Raw genomic sequence first — 22,087 nt, forward strand, 5'->3', positions numbered from 1 at the left:
CAGGACTGATCTTTACAATGTACTAGTTGGATCTCCTTGCAGTCCAAGGGACTCTCAAGAGTATTGTCCAATATCACAGTTTAAAAGCATCAATTCTTTGGTGCTCACCTTTCTTTATAGCCCAACTCACACATCCATACATGACTACTGGAAAAACCACTGCCTTGACTAGAAGGACCTTTGTTGGCAAAGTAATGTCTCTGCTTTTTAAAATGCTCTCTAGGTTGGTCATAACTTTTCTTTTGAGGAGCAAGCGTCTATTAATTTCATGGCTGCAGTCACCATCTGCAGTGATTTTGGAGCCCAAAAAAATAAAGTCTGACACTGTTTCCCTATCTATTTGCCATGAAGTGATGGGACCAGATGCCATGATCTTTGCTTTCTGAATGTTGAGCTTTAAGCCAACTTTTTCACTCTCCTCTTTCACTTTCATCAAGAGGATTTTTAGTTCTTCTTCACTTTCTGCCATAAGGGTGGTATCATCTGCATATCTGAAGTTATTGATATTTTTCCTGGCAATCTTGATTCCAGCTTGTGCTTCTTCCAGTCCAGCGTTTCTCATGATGTACTCTGCATAGAAGTTAAATAAGCAGGGTGACAATATACAGCCTTGACATATTCCTTTTCCTATTTGGAACCAGTCTCTTGTTCCATGTCCAGTTCTATCTGTTGCTTCCTGACCTGCATACAGATTTCTCATGAGGCAAGTCATGTGGTCTGCTATTCCCATCTCTTTCAGAATTTTCCAAGTTTATTGTGATCCACACGGTCAAAGGCTTTGGCATAGTCAATAAAGCAGAAGTAGATGTTTTTCTGGAACTCTCCTGCTTTTTCGATGATCCAGCGGATGCTGGCCATTTGATCTCTGGTTCCTCTGCCTTTTCTAAAACCAGCTTGAACATCTGGAAGTTCACGGTTCACGTACTGCTGAAGCCTGGCTTGGAGAATATTGAGTATTACTTTACTAGCGTGTGAGATGGGTGCAACTGTGCGGTAGTTTGAGCCTTCTTTGGCATTGCCTTTCTTTGGGATTGGAATGAAAGCTGACCTTTTCCAGTCCTGTGGCCATTGCTGAGTTTTCCAAATGTGCTGGCATATTGAGTGCAGCACTTTCACAGCATCATCTTTTAGGATTTGAAATAGTTCAACTGGAATTCCATCACCTCCACTAGTTTTGTTCATAGTGATGTTTCCTAAGGCCCACTTGACTTCACATTCCACAATGTCTGGCGCTAGGTGAATGATCACACCACTGTGATTATCTGGGTTGTGAAGATCTTTTTTGTATACTTCTTCTGTGTATTCTTGTCACCTCTTCTTAATATCCTCTGCTTCTGTTAGGTCCATACAATTTCTGTCCTTTATTGAGCCCATCTGTGCATGAAATGTTCCCTTGGTATCTCTAATTTTCTTGAAGAGATCTCTAGTCTTTCCCATTCTATTGTTTTCTATTTCTTTGCTTCGATCACTGAGGAAGGCTTTCTTATCTCTCCTTGCCATTCTCTGGAACTCTGCATTCAAATGCTTATATCTTTTCTTTTCTCCTTTGCTTTTTGCTTCTCTTCTTTTCACAGCTATTTGTAAGGCCTCCTCAGACAGCCATTTTGCTTTTTTGCATTTCTTTTTCTTGGGGATGGTCTTGCTCCCTGTCTCCTATACAATGTCATGAATCTCCGTCCATAGTTCATTAGGCACTCTGTCTATCAGATCTAGTCCCTTACATCTATTTCTCACTTCCACTGTATAATCGTAAGGGGATTTGATTTAGGTCATACCTGAATGGTCTAGTGGTTTTCCCTACTTTCTTCAATTTGTCTGAATTTGGCAATAAGGAGTTCATGATCTGAGCCACAGTCAGCTTCTGGTCTTGTTTTTGCTGACGGTATAGAGCTTCTCCATCTTTGGCTGCAAAGAATATAACCAATCTGATTTTGGTGTTGACCATCCGGTAATGTCCATGTGTAGAGTCTTCTCTTGTGTTGTTGGAAGAGTGTGTTTGCTATGACCACTGTGTTTTCTTGGCAGAACTCTATTAGCCTTTGCTCTGCTTCTTTCTGTACCCCAAGACCAAATCTGCCTGTCACTCCAGGTGTTTCTTGACTTCCTACTTTTGCATTCCAGTCCCCTATAATGAAAAGGACATCTTTTTTGAGTGTGAATTCTAGAACGTCTTGTAGGTCTTCATAGAACCGTTCAACTTCAGCTTCTTCAGCATTACTGGTTGGGGCATAGACTTGGATTATTATGATACTGAATGGTTTGCCTTGGAAATGAACAGAGATCATTCTCTTTTAGGGGACTGCATCCAAGTACTGCATTTCGGACTCTTGTGGACTATGACGGCTACTCCATTTCTTTTAAGGGATTCTTGCCCACAGTAGTAGACATAATGGTCATCTGACTTAAATTCACCCATCCCAGTCCACTTTAGTTCACTGATTCCTAAAATGTCAACGTTCACTCTTGCCATCTCCTGTTTGATCACTTCCAATTTGCCTTGATTCATGGACCTCACATTCCAAGTTCCTATGCAATATTGCTCTTTACAGCATCAGAGCTTGCTATCATCACCAGTCACATCCACAACTGGGTGCTGTTTTTGCTTTGGTTCCATCTCTTCATTCTTTCTGGAGTTATTTCTCCACTGATCTCCGGTAGTATATTGGGCACCTACCAACCTGGGGAGTTCATCTTTCAGTGTCATATCTTTTTGCCTTTTCATACTGTTCATGGGGTTCTCAAGGCAGGAACACTGAAGTGGTTTGCCATTCCCTTCTCCAGTTTTGTCAGAACTCTCCACCATGACCCATCCTTCTTGGGTGGCCCTACACAGCATGGCTCATGGTTTCACTGAGTTAGACAAGGCTGTGATCCATGTGATTAGATTGGTTAGTTTTCTGTGATTGTGGTTTTCAGTCTGTCTGCCCTCTGATGGAGAAGGATAAGAGGCTTATGAAAGCTTCCTGAGGGGATAGATTGACTGAGGGGGATATCGGGTCTTGTTCTGATGGGCAGTGCCATGCTCAGTAAATCTTTAATCTAATTTTCTGTTGATGGGTGGAGCTGTGTTCCCTCCCTGCTATTTACCTGGGGCCAAATTTACCTGCTATTTACCTGGGGTGGAGGTAATGAAGATAATGGTGACCTCCCTCAAAAGATCCCATGCATGTACTGCTATAGTCGATGCCCCCAACCCTGTAGCAGGCCACCACTGACCCACGCCTTCACTGGAGACTCCCGGACCCACCCCAGACACCCACAGGCAAGTCCAGGACAGTCTCCTGTGGGGTCACTGTTCCTTTCTCCTGGGTCCTGGTGCACAAACTTCTGTTGTGCCCTCCAAGAGTCTATTTCCCAGTCCTGTGTAAGTTCTGGCAGCTCTAAGTACTTTTACACTACTTAATATGAGTGCCCAAAATAGTTACAACTGAAATTAACTATACTGGAAGGATGGGGGGATAAAAGCAAAGATACATGGAGAGGAGGTAGAGGATGATGAAAAAGTCAAGTTCTTAACCACTAGAACAGCAATAAATAATAACTAGAACTGGAATTTGAAGATGAGGAGGTAAATGATACAAGAATCAGTTAAGTTGTAAGCAGTTATCTGGGGATCTTGAGGCTTAGGGCTTTTGTTTTTCATAAAACAATATATGTTTTATGTTTTCATAAAAAAATATGTCTCTTTAACTATCTACATAGTCAAACCTTTGGTAAAAAAATAAAAATTATGTCAACTGGCCTTACCACACTTAACTAGCAGCAGCAGATGACTTTTCAGAAGGAAAATTTAACAATGTATATCAAAAATGTCACATGAACACACACTTTCACCTAGCCATTCCACTTTTACGAACTAAGAAAAATCACTCTACGAGGGAAAATCGAATGCATGACTTAGGATATTCATTGGCTATTTTGTGTTTCTTTTTCTAAAAATTGCTGCTCATTTTCTTTGTTCATTCTTCCACTGACTTGATAGGGGTATTTTACTCTCTGATTTATAGAAACTCTGCCTATTAGAGGTATTAACCCACTGTTGTAACTCATGCTGCAAATAAAACCATACCTTTTGTCATACAAAATTTTACACTTTTATATAAATAGGTCTATCAGTTTTATTTCTGGTTTCCGAAATTCAGATAAATATTTTCCCATATATTCTTTGGACTTTTTTTTTAAATTTAGACCTTTAATTGATGTATATTTTATTTTGGTATATGGCACGAAATTGGGCTCAAGTTTTATTTTCTTCTAAAATCATAGCCAGTTATTCAACAGCATTTATTGAGTAATTCCTTTTTCAACTGATGTAGAGACTACTATATGTCAAATTTTCATATCTAGATAGATGTAAATAGGTGTATACACACACACACATATATATACACAGACATATATACATATATATAGAGGCAGATCTTGTTTTATTGTTCTTCATAGACACTGCATTGTTTTACAAACTAAAGGTATGTGGCAACTAAGCATTAAGCAAATCTATTGATACCACTTTTCCAAAAGCATTTGCTCACTTCATGTCTATGTCACATTTCGGTAATTCTTGCAATGTTTCAAACTTCTTTTTTATTATTCTACTTGTTGTGGTGATCTTTGATGCTACTACTATAACTCCCTGGAGGTTCAGATGATAGCAGTTTTTAGCAATAAAGCATTTTTAATTAAGGTATGTACTTTTTTTCTAGACAATCGATCTCTAGGTTGGGAAGATCCCCTGGAGAAGGGAATGGCAACCCACTCCAGTATTCTTGCCTGGGAAATCCATGGACAGATGAGCCTGGTGGGTTACAGTCCATGGGGTTGCAAAGAGTCAGACACGACTAAGCAACTAACACTTTCACTTTCAATGCTATTGCACACTTAATAGACTATAGTACAGTGTAAACATAATTTTTCTATGTACTAGGAAACCAAAAATTCATGTGACTGGCTTTCCTACGATATTTGCTTTATTGCAGTGGCCTGGAATGGAACCCATGGTATCTCTAAGGTATGCCCATGTGTGCATACACATATGTATGGTACATACAGTATACACATCTATTTTGGGCTCAGTTCTCTTCTACTGCTTTAAGCCACTGTGTAAGACAGTGAAGCCAGATCAAAAGAAATTACTCACCTGTCCTTCTTCATCAAAAGCCATAACCACCACAGCAGCTCCAAACTTCTTAATCTTTCTGGCCTTCTCCAAGAAGTCATCCTCTCCCTCCTTCAGGCTGATGCTATTAACAATGCACTTCCCCTGGCAGCACTTTAACCCGGCTTCAATCACAGCAAAATTGGAAGAGTCGATGCACAAGGGCACCTGAGTACAGAAAGGCAAGACGATCACAGAAAGACAGCAAGTCACCACAAATCCCCTTCCAAGGACTCTCATATATTCCCTCTTTCTCCTTTAGGGAAACAATATACGAATAACAGAGACAGGATTTTAATCTTATTCTTGTTCCTAAATACCAAAATATTTGGAGTAATTGCAGTCTAACAAGAGACCTCATGTGTGGGCCAGAAACTGGTAACTCAAAAGATGATAGCTAAATATCAGAATGAGAGCACAGAAGTCATTTCACTGGGGTCATTTCACCCCCTCTGATTCTGATTTTAAACAGGTCATTCAGCTTCTCTTCACCTTAAATTCTCAAAATATTTACTCCCAGAGAAGCCTTGAGGCTTTTAAGTGCAGAGTTTTAAGACACAAATGAAGGATGGGTTAATGTAATTCAGTGCTTACCACAGGACTTCTCACTTAAACATTTGCTGAAGCTTAACAAAAAAATAACAGCCCTAGCTCTTAAGGCTCTAGGAAGTGTCCTTAAAAGAATAACAAACACACAAAAAAGTCAAAACTCACTCCTCATCACAAATTCAATTGTAAAGAAATGAACATTTTTAATTTTTTAGAACCCATCTAAAATTTCTGAAAAGCTTGACACAAAAATTAACTTTCATCTTAAAGAACAAATGTAAAAGCTGACATTAATACCTCAATTTAATCTTGTTTTATAATTTTGTCTTACTCTGATATGCCTAAAAAGGTCCATTCTTCCTGCAATAAGGAAGGACTATCTGATATCTGAGTTCCCTAGTCTACAGTAGAAACAGAACTAATAATTGGTAGCAACAGGTAAGTATATCCTTCAGAGACATGAAACGTTAGTTCTTAGCCTATTCAGACATCAGAGGAAATTCAATAATCCTTGTGACCAATTCCAGAAGCCTTGCGAACAGTCGCACTACTGTCACATCCTTCTCTCTGAAGTCTGGTTTATATTGAAAGGCTGCCATTATGTGAGGAAACGAACAATCAGAAACCACTGGGCTTTCAACGCAGTTCAACAGAACACCAGTGTAGGAGATGACAAAGGGAAAAGTGACAAAGTCAATGAGCGACAGGGCAGCACATGTAAATTCCCCTTGATGAATCGAAGCTCCGTACAACCTTGGCAATGTCAGGCTCAGAAGCAATGAAGTTGCAGAATCTGGTCATTGCACTTGGACCATCCAGCATGCCATCATCCATGTTAATATCCAACACCTGGGCTCCCATTTCCACCTGCATTTTGGCAACGCTCAGTGCTTCCTGAGGAAAGAATTCAAGAGGAAGCAGTGTCAGGAGAGGGTGACTCAAGAAAAGTCTGACAAAAGTAGTCCTTCACCATCCCGGGCAGTCCCTTCTAACTCCACTAGGCTAGCTAGCCAGCCCCTCACCCTCCCACCCCCTGACCCTGAGCTGCTCTCAACCATCGCAGATGAACCTTTCCTAAACATCTCTTCCATCACAATTCATCACTCCTTAGAACCCACAGAGGCTCTGATTCCTCCCGTAAAGAACCTCAGTCCCTCAGCATGGTGTTCCAGGTCCTGGGGACCTGCCCCATCATCTTATCCAACTCAACATCTCCCCCCGAACCCTGGCACCCTTCACCCAGCTAAATCCGCTTCCACCTCTGTGTCACACATACTGTTCCCTCTGCTTCAAATACAATCCCCTCCCTTTCTATACTATTTAAGACCCAGCTCAAGTCCCACCTCCTTCAAGAAAAGCCATTACAGAAACCATCCAAAACTTGTCTAACTCTTCAATATTCACCAAATCATGCAAAGCATTCACTGCAGGCTACTGACAGCAGTTACATGAAATATAAGTTAAATTTTTTTATGCTAAAAGAATTTTCAAATCCATTAATACCTTATTATACACTGTAAATCTCCAAGTACAAAATACAATACACAGCATTTCCCACTTATGATCATTTAAGGAATATCCTGTAGGATCAGCGTTTCAGAGAACATACTTTGGGGAACACTGCTTATTCCACAATGACTGGCTGCCTCTAAACATCTGCAACAATTATAAACATTATCACATGGTATATGATATTACCATTTCCTCACGGTTTCACAAATAGGGGCTTACTCTCTGAAACGGATTTTAAGCATTTGGAAAATTGAGAAAGGTCTTATGTATCTACCATTCTTGTTTGAACAATGATAGGCAAAACAGATATGTTCAATAAAGTTTTCTAACTGATTGGTAGAGACTTTAAGTCTTTGTTGTATGTTTCATAGTATAATAAAATAAGCAGGAATAAAATCAACAGTAGATTCTAATATTGTCCTAATTTTTTCTTAGCCAAAGAAAATCAAACAGAAATTTTTAGCAATCATGAGAAGAGGCATGAGACCCTCTGGCACAGGCTACGAGGGAATTCCATTCACAATGATCCAACATTACACAGAGAAAAAGGGTTGCAATAAGATTCAGCAAATCAAAAAATGTTTTGGTATCAGCAATACATTAAATATCATAAAGAATAACAAGAAGCATAAGTCATAGTCCTTGTTCCTGAAGGGCTTACATCTAGTTGAGGGCATATGACAGTCATATGAGAAGCTATGGATGCTGCCATACAATGTGAGAGTCAAATGTCTTGCCTAAACACCTGGCAGGGCGAGATCTCTGAGGACTGAAGAGAAAAAGCTACCTGAGAGGGAGTGGCTTCAGCTGCCCCTGGGAAACAAACTGGAGGAAGCAGAGGGGAGACAGTAAGCAGTGACCTGTTTAGACCAGAGGACCAAAGACACAAAACAGAGACGCCAATGCCTGACCTTTCTATATCAGAAGAGCGACAGAATAATAGCTCAGGGGTCCAACTTCCCACACAGGCTCCAAGGGATGAATAAAGTGATTTGTTTAAAGATGTACATGTTGAGTGAACAGACTGGACTGGACCTTCTCTCAGGTCAGTGCTCATTCCGTAACCAGAGAACCTTAAGGGAGCACTAAATAGGGGAACTGGAATCCAGCGAGGAGTCATTCCTCCCCACACACTTCCTACTTCCCAGCCCCATCCCCACTGAGACAGCAGAGCGGTGAAGGGAATGGGCTTGGAGGACTTGGGGTCTAACATTCACTTGCTGTGAAACAACAGGCGAGTGGTTTAACCTCCGCCAAGCCTCCAGCTGGACATCTGTAAAATGGGGATGAGAACAACACCTCTCTCACAGGTCTGAAAAGATGAAGTAAATAATGCCACAAAGCGCTGAGCACAGTGACAGGCATGTAGTAAGACCTGATGAGATGACAGATACCACTCCCACTTGCCTGCTTCTTCCTAAAATGCTGTCTGCTCTCAGTAGCAAATCTATCAAATCTGAGACTGAAAAGGACACCACAGAATGGTTTTAATTATCAAAACATAAAGAGAACACCGCCACTGCAGAACTCTATACCACCATGAACGGTCATAGGGATTTCATAAGAGCAGACACGAATGAAGGCCTGGAGGCAGAAGAAAGCCTCCTGGAACATTCAGATGATAGATCAGGACAGAAGGCAGGTTGGTGCCTAACTGGAGAGAACTGGATGATGGCCTAGGGAGTTTGGGTTGAATCCCACGTGCAAAAAAAGCCACCCCATGAAAGCTTCTAAACTTGGGGAGACCATAGCAGCAGGACGTGCTGGCTGAGTAGTAGCAGGGATGAAGGGAAGAGGACAGATGGGAACCGTCAGGAACCATATAACTGAAATACCCGCAGAGCAGACCTCCATGGGACACCACAGAGCACTCATTAACACTTTCATAAAGGATGATAAATGCACACTTCACTTTCTCTGTGACTAAAACTAAGTCTACTTTGATACTGGTTGCTGGAAGATCTAAAGGTTTTTAAAATCTTAAAATGAGAGAAGGTTAATGAAAAAAATAAAATCATTAAAGCCCAGATCAGATTCCTCCATGTTTCAACTTCATATTTGCATAAGAAAAAAGAAGTCTGTCCATGATGGGCTCTCTCTGGATTAAATTCTGCTCATTCATAGAGTGATCAAGTTTAAGAACACTAGGGCAAAACTTTTCAAGGCAGGGCCTATTCTTTGTGTTTGCTTGTTTATTGTAGTTTACAGTGAATAGAATCAATAATACCATGCTGGTCAGTATCTGATGTGGTCATGAGAATATAAATAGGAATTGTCTTGGCTTTCTGTTTCCTTAAAGGATTTGTGAGAAGCTGAAATGAACAGTATCTTCAAACTTCTAAAATTTCACAATTAATAGAAACAGCTAGAACCTGGGTCTCTCCCATCTCATCCCATTTCATACCTTGAGTGCATTTTTTTGACAAATATCAACAAGAGCACCTTTGATTTTTCGAAGCCTCATCCTCCCACCGGCCCGGCCAGCTGCAAACACCCTTTACCATTCTCACACTGTCTAGCAGCTCTGCTAACAATGCTATCAAAGGCAGAGCAGCTTTGTTTGGATGCTGTCTTAGCCAAAATACATAGCGGATGACTCAAGGGACTTATTAATGATGCTCACTTCATAATTTCCTGCCATGATGAGTTTAGCAAACCTCCTGGATCCTGCAACGTTACAGCGCTCTCCAATGTTAACAAAGTTGGTGTATGGTCCAATCCTGAAGGGCTCTAGACCTTAAAAGGAGAAGTATTTTGAAAATTTTCTGAAAATACATGTAACGACAAGAGACAGAAAACAAATGTTGTCATGAGATAGAAAAGAAGTTTCTATGCCACATCCCATCTGACTAGCTTGGCATGGCCTTTTCCCCTATGGATATTTAAACACAGGACAAGTCTGTATGTTTACCACCAGAACTCTCAAAGGAAGAGATATTTCAGGGCTGGAAATTGCAAATTTCTCTAAAGAGCTGAATCAGAACCAGCTCTGAGTAGCAAAGCAAAATTATCATCATATTCTTATGTAACCAAGAGTCTGGGGCAAAAACCATGAGGTTAGAATCTAAAGGAATGCTCCTCAGCTGTCCCTTCAGACACTGGCTCGAAGCCAGATGGAGTAAGCTTTCTTAATCCTACCAACAGTGTATTTAGAATTTATCTCATCTCTTTGATCCAGAGGCCAAGAACCAATAATCAGCAAGGCCAGACAGGGTCACGAGGAAGGACTCGGGCTGAACGCTGGCAGACAGCTGACCCTGGGCAAGCCACTTAGGCTTTTTGCTCCTCCTTCCTTATTTGTCAAGGGACAATAACATCTCCCTGTTAAAGGCTGATTTAGGGGCAAATATCAGATAATTACTGTGGATATGTTACACTGAGGAAAAAAGCAACATGCAATATAAAGTACTACCAGAGGAAATGACCTTTAACTGTTTTTGTTCTACTCTTAATATTTACAGTTTTAGGAGCAGAAGCCTTGCTAGATCGTCACAGGCAGGCTCTGGGGACAGTCAGCCCTGGGATGCAAGCCCTGTACAGCCATTTTAGTCAACACCCCAGGGGACTTGTCTAGAGGATTGAGCTTACCAAATGGCTTTTGTTCCCTGACTTGGAAGACTATCACTTCCCAGTTTGGGCCTGTGATTTCCTTCTTCATTGGTACCATCCTCACGGCCTCATTCCCCCATGCCAGCCTCAGAGCATCCCTGATCTTTAGTGAGAACCTGGAGTTCCCAGGGCACACAAGCAGGCTGCCAACATTTAAATACTGGAGAGGCCCTGCTGCATTGCTCTAAAAGTATTTCACACAAAGCACTTCTGATTTATTATGACTGTGAAGCATCTGACAGAAAAACTATATTTATTCTCAAGCCTGCAATTTATAAAAGAACAATTAAAAAGAGTATGTTTGATGTTATCCTTCTAAAATCTGATTAAAGGTGTTTTCTTAAAATAATTTAGAAATAGCACATGAAATTCAAATCAGAAGAAAGAATTCTTTCATTCTTACATATATAAACTCTTTTTAAAAATCATAACTAAATGGTTATCTCCTATTTCAACTGTGGCAAAGGTTAACCATTTTAACTTAGTCCTTGGCTGAAGTGGTTCAGATGGTAAACAATCTGCCTACAATATGGACAACCCAGGTTTGATCCCTGGGTCGGGAAGATCCCCTAGAAGGGGAGTGGCAACCCACTCTGGTACTCTTGCCTAGAGAATTCCGTGGACAGAAGAGCCTGATAGGCCACAGTCCACAGAGTCGCAAAGAGCTGGGCACGACTGAACAACTAACACTTTGGCCGAAGTAAGATCTAAGGATGAAATAAACTATTCCACCACACCTCTCTCTGATGAAAGCCCTTTTTCTGGGTAGAGGGTGTATCATAAATCACAAATCCCTCTTCTTCTAATTTTATCCTATCTTCTGGAGAATAAAAAGGAAAAAAAAGGGTAGACTGAAGAGGTATATTTTTAACTCAACTTCATCTCACTCACTGGGATTAATTCTATGCAGTATGTTCTGAGTGAAAAAAGTAGATATTACTTTTACTGTAACTTGTACTTCATTTCACTTTTCTTAGGAGAACATATGGAACAAAAATACATCAGTTTAGAGAAATGTTGAATTCTGTTAGGGGGCATAATTCCTCATGTGTGCTATCTGCAGGTTCTCTAAGAAACTGTATACACATTTTCCTTTTTGCTTAAAGATATTTTCTAAGAATACAACATTAAAGTCTTGTGGGAAAAATATAAAATTTAAAGCCTTTTTTCTAATAGTTGGCATGATAACCTATTTTACCAACACTCTTTTGAACACTAAAGCTTATTCTGAAAAAGGGAAGCTGCCTACCCCACAGGGCTGTTGAGAACAAAACAGAATAATACATATTAAAACTCTTTGTAAAGTCCTGAACACATACTCAACATAAGAGCAGGACAATAATATTTTAGAAGCACATAAAATTTTCTAGGAAGAGACTACCATCATTAAAAAACCTTGAGCCTGGGCTAGATTTTTTAGCAACTAGCAGCAAATCTGACAATTAAAATTGTTAGGCTGTGGCCCATGTACATTTTCAAAGCAGTGCACAATAACTCTGACCAAGGGCACTACCTGTGCCTTCCTTCACATTTCCCTGAAGTATCTTCCTGCTCCCATCCCTAAAAAACACAATGGGTTCTTTGCCAGAACTAATTTAAGTGCCAAGAAAAATACATAGTCTTCTTTGACCTAATAAACAAGTTCCTTGGCCTAAACATCACTACCATGTAGGCTAAACATACAAACTTAATCTACAAACGATTTCTGAAATTATAAAAAAATCACATCTTTACGACTTACCAGACAGTAGCATATGCCCTTCAAAAACACTGGCAGGTGGAACTCTAGGCTTACAGTTTTTCACAGCTTCAGCAATTTCTCTGAGTTAAAAGAGAAAACACAATATCCATTAACTCAGAACAAAATTCAATTAAGCTGATTTCCAGCTATGACATTAAGTCTGTTTAACATAATTATATACCTAGTTCCAAATGTGCAGCAGCAATTGTGCTTTTTAGTTTTCTCAGTAATGCAGAAAATGAATCTATACTATTTCACATTTCTGTATCTGTCCCGTCTGCTGTGTATGGACCAGACCAGTTTCTATGCTCACAGACGTGAACCTACAAACGTGCACCTACAGATATGAGAGTTTACACAAATGCACACAGCAAATCTCCCCCACCCCTTCCCAACCTGAAGATGTCCTTAATCCACACAGTAATTTAAAAGAAAAAAAAGGCTTCATTGTTGAGAAGGAAGAGTAAAGAGGAGAGGAGATGCCTAGAGCAAAGGAAATTAAATCCTTTAGGTATTTTTTTTTAAGCACACACACACACACAGTAGAGAGGATTCAGAGTAAGACATCACTAAAAATCCAAAATAACCACTCCTGGAAATTTGTTTTAGTTATTCATACTCTTTGGAACCTTCTCAGCTTCAATGAAATATGTCTCTGATTAGCCTTGAAAAATCTGCCTGCTCTACTAAATTGATCAGGACCAGTATGAACCATTCACTACAGCTCCCCAAATTAATATGTGAATGACAAAATAAAAGCAGCAAATATATATATACAGAGATAGATAAACACACACACACAGCAATTTTTGAAGCAACTCTTTCTATGAAGGAGGAAAGTGAACGTGAAAGTCGCTCAGTCACGTCCGACTCTTTGTGACCCCATGGACTATACAGTGCATGGAATTCTCCAGGCCAGAATACTGGAGTGGGGAGTAGTCTTTCCCTTTTCCAGGGGATCTTCCCAACCCAGGGTTTGAACCCAGATTTCCCGCCTTGCAGGCAGATTCTTTACCAGCTGAGCCACAAGGGAAGCCCTATAAAGGAGGCAATAACCTTAAAAACAAAAAGAGATCCATAGATAAGCTATCCTCAACTATTAATAGCTTTCACATAGTATTTAAAAGATGTTTAAAAAATTATAGACTCTTAATAGAATCTATCACAGAGGTCAACAAAAGCAGTACAACATTAGGCAATTCACACAGTGAACATTTTATAGGTATGAAACAGATGCAGAACAGTCAGGTGACTGGCTCAAAATATGATCATCAGTCACTTTAGGGAAAAAAATAAAAACAGAAACAGTCCTCAACTTTCAATTCCAATACTCTTTATAAGAGGATTAATCATGAAACTGCAGGGACTTAACCACACCCTTCACCATGTCCTGTCTCACACTCCCTTCCTGAACCCTCAACAACGTGGGTTAAGCGAGGTGCCAGGCAAGGTGAAGATACTCTTCTTGACCTCAAGGTGCTTGCCGCTTACTGTCTCTTCTGTCCATGAAAGAATCTAGTGGAGGCAGGTATTCCTCCACATATGAGCTATCCTTCCTTGAGCACTGGAAGTGAACATTGGAATATTAATCAGATATTTAAAGGTACAGTGTTAAGATAGCTAGGATTTGCTTATAATCATCTAAGGGGGAAAAAGAAGTTAGAGAATAGATAAAATAAGAATAGCAAAATGCTGAAAATTATGTCTTAGGCACATGAGATTTCATTTCATTATTTTTGTACTTTATAAAAATTAAAGTATCCTAGTTTGCTAGGACTGCCATAATTAAATACCACAGGCTGAGGAGTTTAAACAGCAAGGTTTCTCAATGTTTTGGAGGCTAGGAGTCTCAGGTCATGGCGTCAGCAGGGCTGGCTTCCTCCCCTTGGCTTCTCACTGGCCCTCTTCTCCCTGCGCTTGCACAGGGGCCCCTCCTGTGTGTGTCTGCCCTCACCAGCCACACACTGGATCAGGATCTATTCACATGACCTCATTTTACCTCAATTACCTGCTTAACCACCCTACCTCTAATTACTGTCACATTCAGAACTGGGGATTAGGGCTTTGATCTATGAATTTTGAGGGGGACACAATTCATCCCATAACAAAAAATTAAACACTTAGAAGTGATTATCACCTGATATGATCTGGTGTCGTACCACAGCATCCGCCAACTATGTTGACCAAGCCATCAACAGCAAAATCCTGCATTTAGAAAAGGAAAGTTTCAGAAAGCTTATCAGAATTCTAAGTTCACCACCATCAATTCAGCATCAATTCTAAGTTCACCACCATCCACATTTCCTGAATAACTAATTTTACATTTAAAAGAGAGCTAAACATATTTGACTCTAGATATAAAGCCTTCACAAGACTCAGATACAAGGTTAAAAGCAGGGAACAGTTCAGATGAAATGCATTGAGGCCTCTGTCTATCTGATCATAACGAAAATTTGTTTTACCCATATGCTGAGCAGAATGAATGTGAACTGAATAATGCATTTTCCAATAACATCTAAGTTATTAGTATTTAAATTTAAATTCAAAAGTTGAAAAAATCAAAAATTCAATCCCTCAGTCACAACAACCACATTTCAAGTACTCCAATGACCGCAAGTGATAGAGGTTACATAATGCATAATGTGGGTCGGGAGTTTAACCACAGCTGGCCTGAAGGACAAGATAACTTGAAAGAGGAACTCAAGGAACTGAGAAGTGACAATACTGGAAAGAACATCTACATAAGGTATTGAAATCATAAGAATTAAGTCAGAAATACTTTAGGAGACAATGTCAATAAGCCAGAAGCTAAAAATCCAACGAATGAGGAAAAGAGACCCAGGGGTTAGAAATAAGGAGGAGTTGTGGGCAATACGGCTTTGTGAACCAGGACTTCAAAGATGGAAGGTATATGGAGAGAAGGAGAGCAGGGGAGATGACAGTGGGGAGCAAAGAGATGTTAACTCCACCTAGCAGTTTGGTGGGTGGAGAAGACCACTTGGGAGGGCTCAGAGGATGAGTTTCAGTTAGTTTGGGTTGGCTCTCACTGGGAATCCACTTGTTTCCACTATGAGAGGGATGCTGACAAGAAGCCCCTTTCTCTGCCTCCATCATATTCATTCATCATAAGCTCTTATTTCTTATATACACACTGGCTTTTCTTTAGAGGTAAAGTCTACGTCTAACTATTCTAAATCAAAAAGTCCATTTCTTTATCTCTTAAAAACCAAGTAAAACCGGATTCGTGACCTTCACGTGCATGGCCATCATATGGGGAGTTTCATCATAGTCACCGAAGGTATTGGGAAGACCTAAGAAAGCATATTTCAACCATTACTGGAAATTATTTTCACAAACAGACATAGTATTTGTAAAGGCTTTAGGTTAAAAGGCTAGAAAACTTTTTATTTATAATTAAAGCAAGATTACTTAAAAAAATAAAATTTCTTAATATTAAACATAATACGTACAGAGACAACATATCAAACAACAACAATATCACAGCAGAAAATAAATATCCATTATTTCTTTTCCATTTCAAAGAAAAGCATCACTACTACATGGGACAGAATTCCTCTACCTCTAGCCCTCCCCTTCCTATAAAGGAAATTAATTCTAGTCACCTAGCTGCCAGGGGGTAAGGTGTAAGGGAGTACCACACATCCTTTGAACTATCAAGCACCAGGCATGCAATTAAAAACAACCAAAACACAACCCATCCCCTTTCAAGTAAGTTTTCCCACATAAGACTGCAGCATCTAATCACCCAATTTCCTGTTTCATTTATTATCCACTTCTAGTTATCTTACTCCTAATGCTCAAAAATATACACCAGGAAATCTGGTTAACCCAGGATGGATTATCAATATTACATGGACAGCTTAAAAATTGTCTACATTTATCTTAGGAATTTTCATATACCATAAATTTGAAGTCCTAACTTAAAAAGAGGAAAAGTAACAGGTTCTTTATCTGCTCATTTGTTGATACAGTGGAACAAAGAGGGCTCTCACACAGGGTCTTTGCGCCCATCACTTTGGCCATGCCCACATGGCAAGTACTGTCACCAATTCCAAGACTCTGGTCAGTTAAGCAATGAGGCTTCATTCCCCCAAGCTCTGTCCGCTTCTGACACTTTCAGGCCAAGCCAAACTGTTCTTTCATATCTAGAGGGAAACCGTTGTCCAGACTCAAGTTTCTTCATTTAAAAAATTCCTATTAAAAGCTGACTATATCCTAAGATCTACGAAACAAACTCTTTTAATCCAGATCTGTTTCCGTGTCTACCCAGGTCTTGTGTATCTGGATTCTCCTATGTGTGACTCCCCTGAAACACATACCTGCATTGGGATAACAGAGAACATAAGCTGTTGTACATTTTCCAATTGTTTCAATAAAAGGTCTCATTTCAGCTGCACCCAGAGCACAATTTAATCCAATGCTGAAAAAACAAAAAGAAGAGATCAGAAGCACCCTCTTTTATTCTAAATATTTATACATATACAAAGTTATGATGAGGAAAGGACTATATTTAAAACCAAGCAGATAATAAATCTCTTGATTTGAAGCACATTTAGTTCAGCTCCAGTCAAAGCCACCTCACTGATGTTCCCTGCAGCACTAAACATTTCTGCCCATGTCTCCAACATTAGATGATCTTACAGCTTAAGGATCCAGACTATAAATAAAAAAATAAGTTCACAGTTTCATCACTGGTATACCATGAAACAAAAATGTCTGCAAATTACCACAGCTAATAAACACTGACTGGAAAACAATACTGAAGAGAAAAGAAAAAGGAAAATCTTGCAGGTAGATGGAATATTAATGGTATATGGAAGCCACTTTGGGAGTCTAGAAGACGAAGACTTGGCCCTTGCTCCAACTGACTTGCAATGTGACCTTGGACTTAGAATTTGTCCTCTTATAAATTAAGTGGGTTTACTTGTAACCAAGGAGCTCTGTGTTTTGCAAATCAAACTTACTGCGGACTCAAAACAGATCAAAGCAGAGCTGCTAAAACCCCTCCAAAGCCACTCTCAGAGGGAGCAGCCAAGGCCTTCAGGAATTGAAGAATTAATTACGAAGTGACTGGGACTATGTCATCTTTTATTTTTTCATATTTTACTTTTTTCCTTTTATTATGATTTCTAAGTGCAACGTGATATACTAGATTAGAACCTGGAACAGAAAAAGAACAGTGTGGAAAAACTTGAAACCTGAATAAAGTGTGGAGTTTAAATAACAGTAATATGCTTTTAGTTTTGCTGAAAGTATCACAGGTAATGCAAGATGTCACATTAGAAAAAACTAGATTAAAAAAAAATAGCTGAAGAGCGTACAGGAACTCTCTATACCATGTGTGCCACTTTTCTGCAAATCTGAAATTATTCCACAATAAAAAATTTATTTAACAAATTCACAACTCCCATTTGTGATAAAAACTCCTAGTTTACTAGGAACAGAAGAAAACTTCTCACATTGGATAAAGCACATCTATTTAGTGATATAGAATTAAATGTTTTTCCCACAAGATCTAGAACAAGGTAAGGATGACTTCTTTCACCTCCTGCTAAATGTCATGCTGGGAGTCCTAAGAGGGCATTAAGAGAAAATGGAAAATAAAAGGTATGCAGACTGGAAAGGAAGAAACAAATTTGTCTTTGTTCACAGGTAAGACTATTACTATTCCAAAGAATCATCTAAAACGCTCTTTGAACCCAAACTGTAAAGTACAAGGTTCATATACAAAAGTTAACTGTTTACCTAAACATTAGCAATGAGCAATTGAAATTTGAAATACAAAACATACACTATTTACAATGGCACCAAAACAAATGAAATACTTGTGTATAACTTCAAAACTCTGATGAAAGGAATCAGGGAAGATCTAAATAAATGGAGATATATCCTAAGTTCATGAACAGGAAGATTTATTATACTTAAGACCTCAATTTTTCCCAATTTTATATACATTCACACACATCAATTAAAATCCAGCAAGTTATTTGTGAATATCAATGATGATCCTAAAGTTTACATGAAGAAGTAAACGACCCAGAATTGCTAATACAACTCTTGGAAGGGAAGAACAAAGAAGGACTGATACTACCTGACTTCAAGATGCATTAAAAAGCCAAAGGAATCTCTGGTATTGATGAGAGCACAGAGCAACGCAGAAGAATAGAATCTAGAACAGAATCAACTGACCTTTGACAAAGAAGCAAAAGCAATCCAATGGAGAAAGGATTATCTTTTCAAGAAATAGTGCTGGAACAACTGGACATTCGCATTTGAAAAACTTAATCTAGACACAGATCTTACATCTTTCATAAAATTAATGCAACATGGTTAACTGTAAATTGCGAAACTATTAAAGATATAAATATGTATATAAAGATTACACAAGAGATAAATCTACATGACCATGGGTTTGGCAATGAGTTTTAGATACAGCACCAAAAGCAGGTTCCATGAAAGAAAAATAAATTGATAAGCTGGACTTCACTAAAATTAAAAACTTCTGTCCAATGAAAGAGCAGACTTTAAGAGCATGAGTAGATAAGCCATAGGCTGGGAGCAAATATTTGTAAAACACATATATGGTATTCAAAGTTTTTGTTTTTTATTCTTAAAACTCAACAATAAGAAAACTACCCAACTCAAAAAATAAACAAAAGATCTGAAGAGCAAACAGCTACCTCAAGGTGCTGTTGCCAAAATTAAAAGAGCATAAAGCACTTAGAACTGAGCCTGGCACACAGCAAACTCCCAATAAATGTCTACGACTCTTATTTTATGGCCAACACTATAATAAAAGCTCACAGAGCACTCTCAGAAGAACATTGCCCTGGGCTGGTAAGAGAGGGCAAGGTCCCTGGAGAGGACCCTAGGGATGGACTGAAAGGCTTACGTGTCGGGGTGAGAATGCAGGGCAGGCACAGCCTCCAGGCAGAAGCAGTACACGCACGGACAAGGCACAGGAGGAAACTGTATACTCTAGGAGCTTCCATCTCATCACCATTTTGATCAGAAAAATACAGAGAGATCTTAAAATACAATGTAAAAGCCATGTTAATTTTTTTAAATATTTATGTATTTATTTGGCTGCGATGGGTCTTAGTTGCCACACTCGGGATCTTCAATCTTTGGTTTAGCATGAGAACGTTGAGTTGCAGTATGTGGTGGGATCTAGTTCCCTGACCAGGGTTTGAACCCAGGCCCCTTGCATTGGAAGTGCAGAGTCTTAGCCATTGGACCACCAGGAAAGTCCTGGCCATGTTAATTTTAAAGATAAAAATCTAAGTTTTAGAATTCCTACTGTATTCCAAATTAGGCTGCTTCACCTTATTCCAAGCTAGGCTGTTTCTGGTTGCTACACAAGCAGGGAGTGAAAAAACCTTGCTGTTTTTAAGTGCTGATAATAGATTTAAAGTGTTTTTACTGGGCCAAGGCAGTCTTAAACTATAAGGGGAACATTCACAGACAAAAAGGCAACTCTCTGGCTTGTCGAAGGAGCATAAGAAATCTCCCAGTAACTCAAACTGATTCATTTAGGCTGTGGTCTTCTGACGTCCTCAGGGCAGTCAGAATGTACCTCAAGGAAAGTCAATATTTCACACAAGTGATACCGTGGTAATATGAAGAAGCAATTCACGCCCAGGTCCCAGGCTGTCGTCATCAGAAGAGATGAACCCCGAAAGGAATGGAGGCAGGAAAGAAAGATCACTCACCAGAGTGGGTCTGCATGAGACACGCTGATGACAAATGCCTCCCCAGTCTGGCCAGAGAGAGTTCGCCCACTTTTATCAACAATTGTCCCTGAAATCTGAATTGAAAAAGTAAACTCAGTCAACCACACAGAGTTAAGAATACAGTCTCAAAAACAAAATAAAATTAAGAAGCTTTTAAAAAACAAAAAAACTTGAAAGAGAACTGTAGCACTCCAACTTTAAGGCAACACTGTTTAACCATGGTTGGAAACAGATGAGTGTCCAGGGGAGAGGCTGGAAAGCCAAAGCCGCTGAGAAAAGGGAAACTCAGGGAGGCAAAAGCAGTGCCCAGAAAAGCTTTAGGCTTCACACCACCAGTCCCACGGGAGAGGACTTTCCACAGATATTTAAGGTTATCCTGGTCTCTTGCTGTTCAACATCTGATTCGTCTAATAACGCTTGTGGGTTCTGATCTATTCTCAGCAAGCAGTGTGGGCCTGCCTACTGCCTCAGTGAACTGGCAGTCTGCTGTCTCTGGTGGTGGATGCTCCATGGTCAGCTTCAAGTCCGTCCCTCCTTGGGCCCTAGAGACAGTCAGCCTTTGACTCTGGGGGACCTGCCTTTCACCTGCCTTTCACCAACCACCTCTAGATTCGTTCGTCTTCACATTTCTGCAGATAAGACTGCTATTGGTCTGAAGTGGTGGTAGGAGGGAGGTAAACAGAGGAAGTTAAAATAGTTGGTTCCTAAAAGATGATCAATACTCTCAAAAATTCTATCAGGAAAACTAAAACCCCACCCTCAAAATGATCATATGAAAAAAAAAAACACAAAAACTTCATCATGCAAATACCAAATACTTTAGAACTTACAAAGACAGGCCGGGGAACATACTCCTCTTCAAAAAGTTTTTGGACTGCAAACAAGGCTGCCTGCCAGGGAGAAAAAGGACATCTTTGTTACTGAGAGATTGTGTCAAAGGTCACAGTCTAACAGGCTGATCAGAATGTTTCTTTTACCAAGGCCTCTTCAGATAAGACACATATCACGTTCTCTGGGGAGGAGAAACAAGTCCTCCATGTGACATACAAAACCCACACCCCTTTCTCAAGGTAACACTGTACATATTCAGTTCAGTCGCTCAGTCATGTCCGACTCTTTGTGACCCCATGAACCGCAGCACGCCAGGCCTTCCTGTCCATCACCAACTCCCGGAGTTTACCCAAACCCATGACCATTGAGTCGGTGATGTCATCCAACCATCTCATCCTCTGTCTCCTCCTGCCCTCAATCTTTCCCAGTATCAGGGTCTTTTCAAATGAGTCAGCTCTTTGCATCAGGTGGCCAAAATACTGGAGTTTCAGCTTCAACATCAGTCCTTCCAATGAACACCCAGGACTGATCTCCTTTAGGATGCACTGGTTGGATCTCCTTGCAGTCCAAGGGACTCTCAAGCGTCTTCTCCAACACCACAGTTCAAAAGCATCAATTCTTTGGCACTCAGCTTTATAGTCCAACTCTCACATCCATACATGACTACTGGAAAAACCATAGCCTTGACTAGACAGACCTTTGTTGACAAAGTAATGTCTCTGCTTTTTAATATGCTGTCTAGGTTGGTCATAACTTTCCTTCCAAGGAGTAAGCATCTTTTAATTTCATGGCTGCAGTCACCATCTGCAGTGATTTTGGAGCCCAAAAAAATAAAGTCAGCCACTGCTTCCCCATCTATTTGCCATGAAGTTATGGGACCAGATGCCATGATCTTCGTTTTCTGAATGTTGAGCTTTAAGCCAACTTTTCCATTAT

The 22,087-nt window shown here is 39.9% G+C and overlaps 1 protein-coding gene across 1 annotated transcript in view; it reads right to left on the reverse strand.

Annotated features, from left to right (window-relative positions):
* MTR (5-methyltetrahydrofolate-homocysteine methyltransferase) overlaps window positions 1–22,087 on the reverse strand; it is a 123,809-nt gene that overhangs the window by 70,225 nt on the left and 31,497 nt on the right. The window contains exons 7-15 of the mRNA XM_052641531.1: window positions 21,151–21,210; window positions 20,300–20,394; window positions 16,907–17,007; window positions 15,816–15,877; window positions 14,704–14,771; window positions 12,567–12,646; window positions 9,840–9,952; window positions 6,458–6,598; window positions 5,138–5,323 (exon numbers count right to left, since the gene is read on the reverse strand). Coding sequence (XP_052497491.1) covers window positions 5,138–5,323; window positions 6,458–6,598; window positions 9,840–9,952; window positions 12,567–12,646; window positions 14,704–14,771; window positions 15,816–15,877; window positions 16,907–17,007; window positions 20,300–20,394; window positions 21,151–21,210 — 906 coding nt within the window. The remainder of the gene's footprint in view (window positions 1–5,137; window positions 5,324–6,457; window positions 6,599–9,839; window positions 9,953–12,566; window positions 12,647–14,703; window positions 14,772–15,815; window positions 15,878–16,906; window positions 17,008–20,299; window positions 20,395–21,150; window positions 21,211–22,087) is intronic.

Source organism: Budorcas taxicolor, chromosome 5 (assembly GCF_023091745.1).
Source record: "Budorcas taxicolor isolate Tak-1 chromosome 5, Takin1.1, whole genome shotgun sequence".
In the NCBI taxonomy this organism is placed as follows: domain Eukaryota; kingdom Metazoa; phylum Chordata; class Mammalia; order Artiodactyla; family Bovidae; genus Budorcas; species Budorcas taxicolor.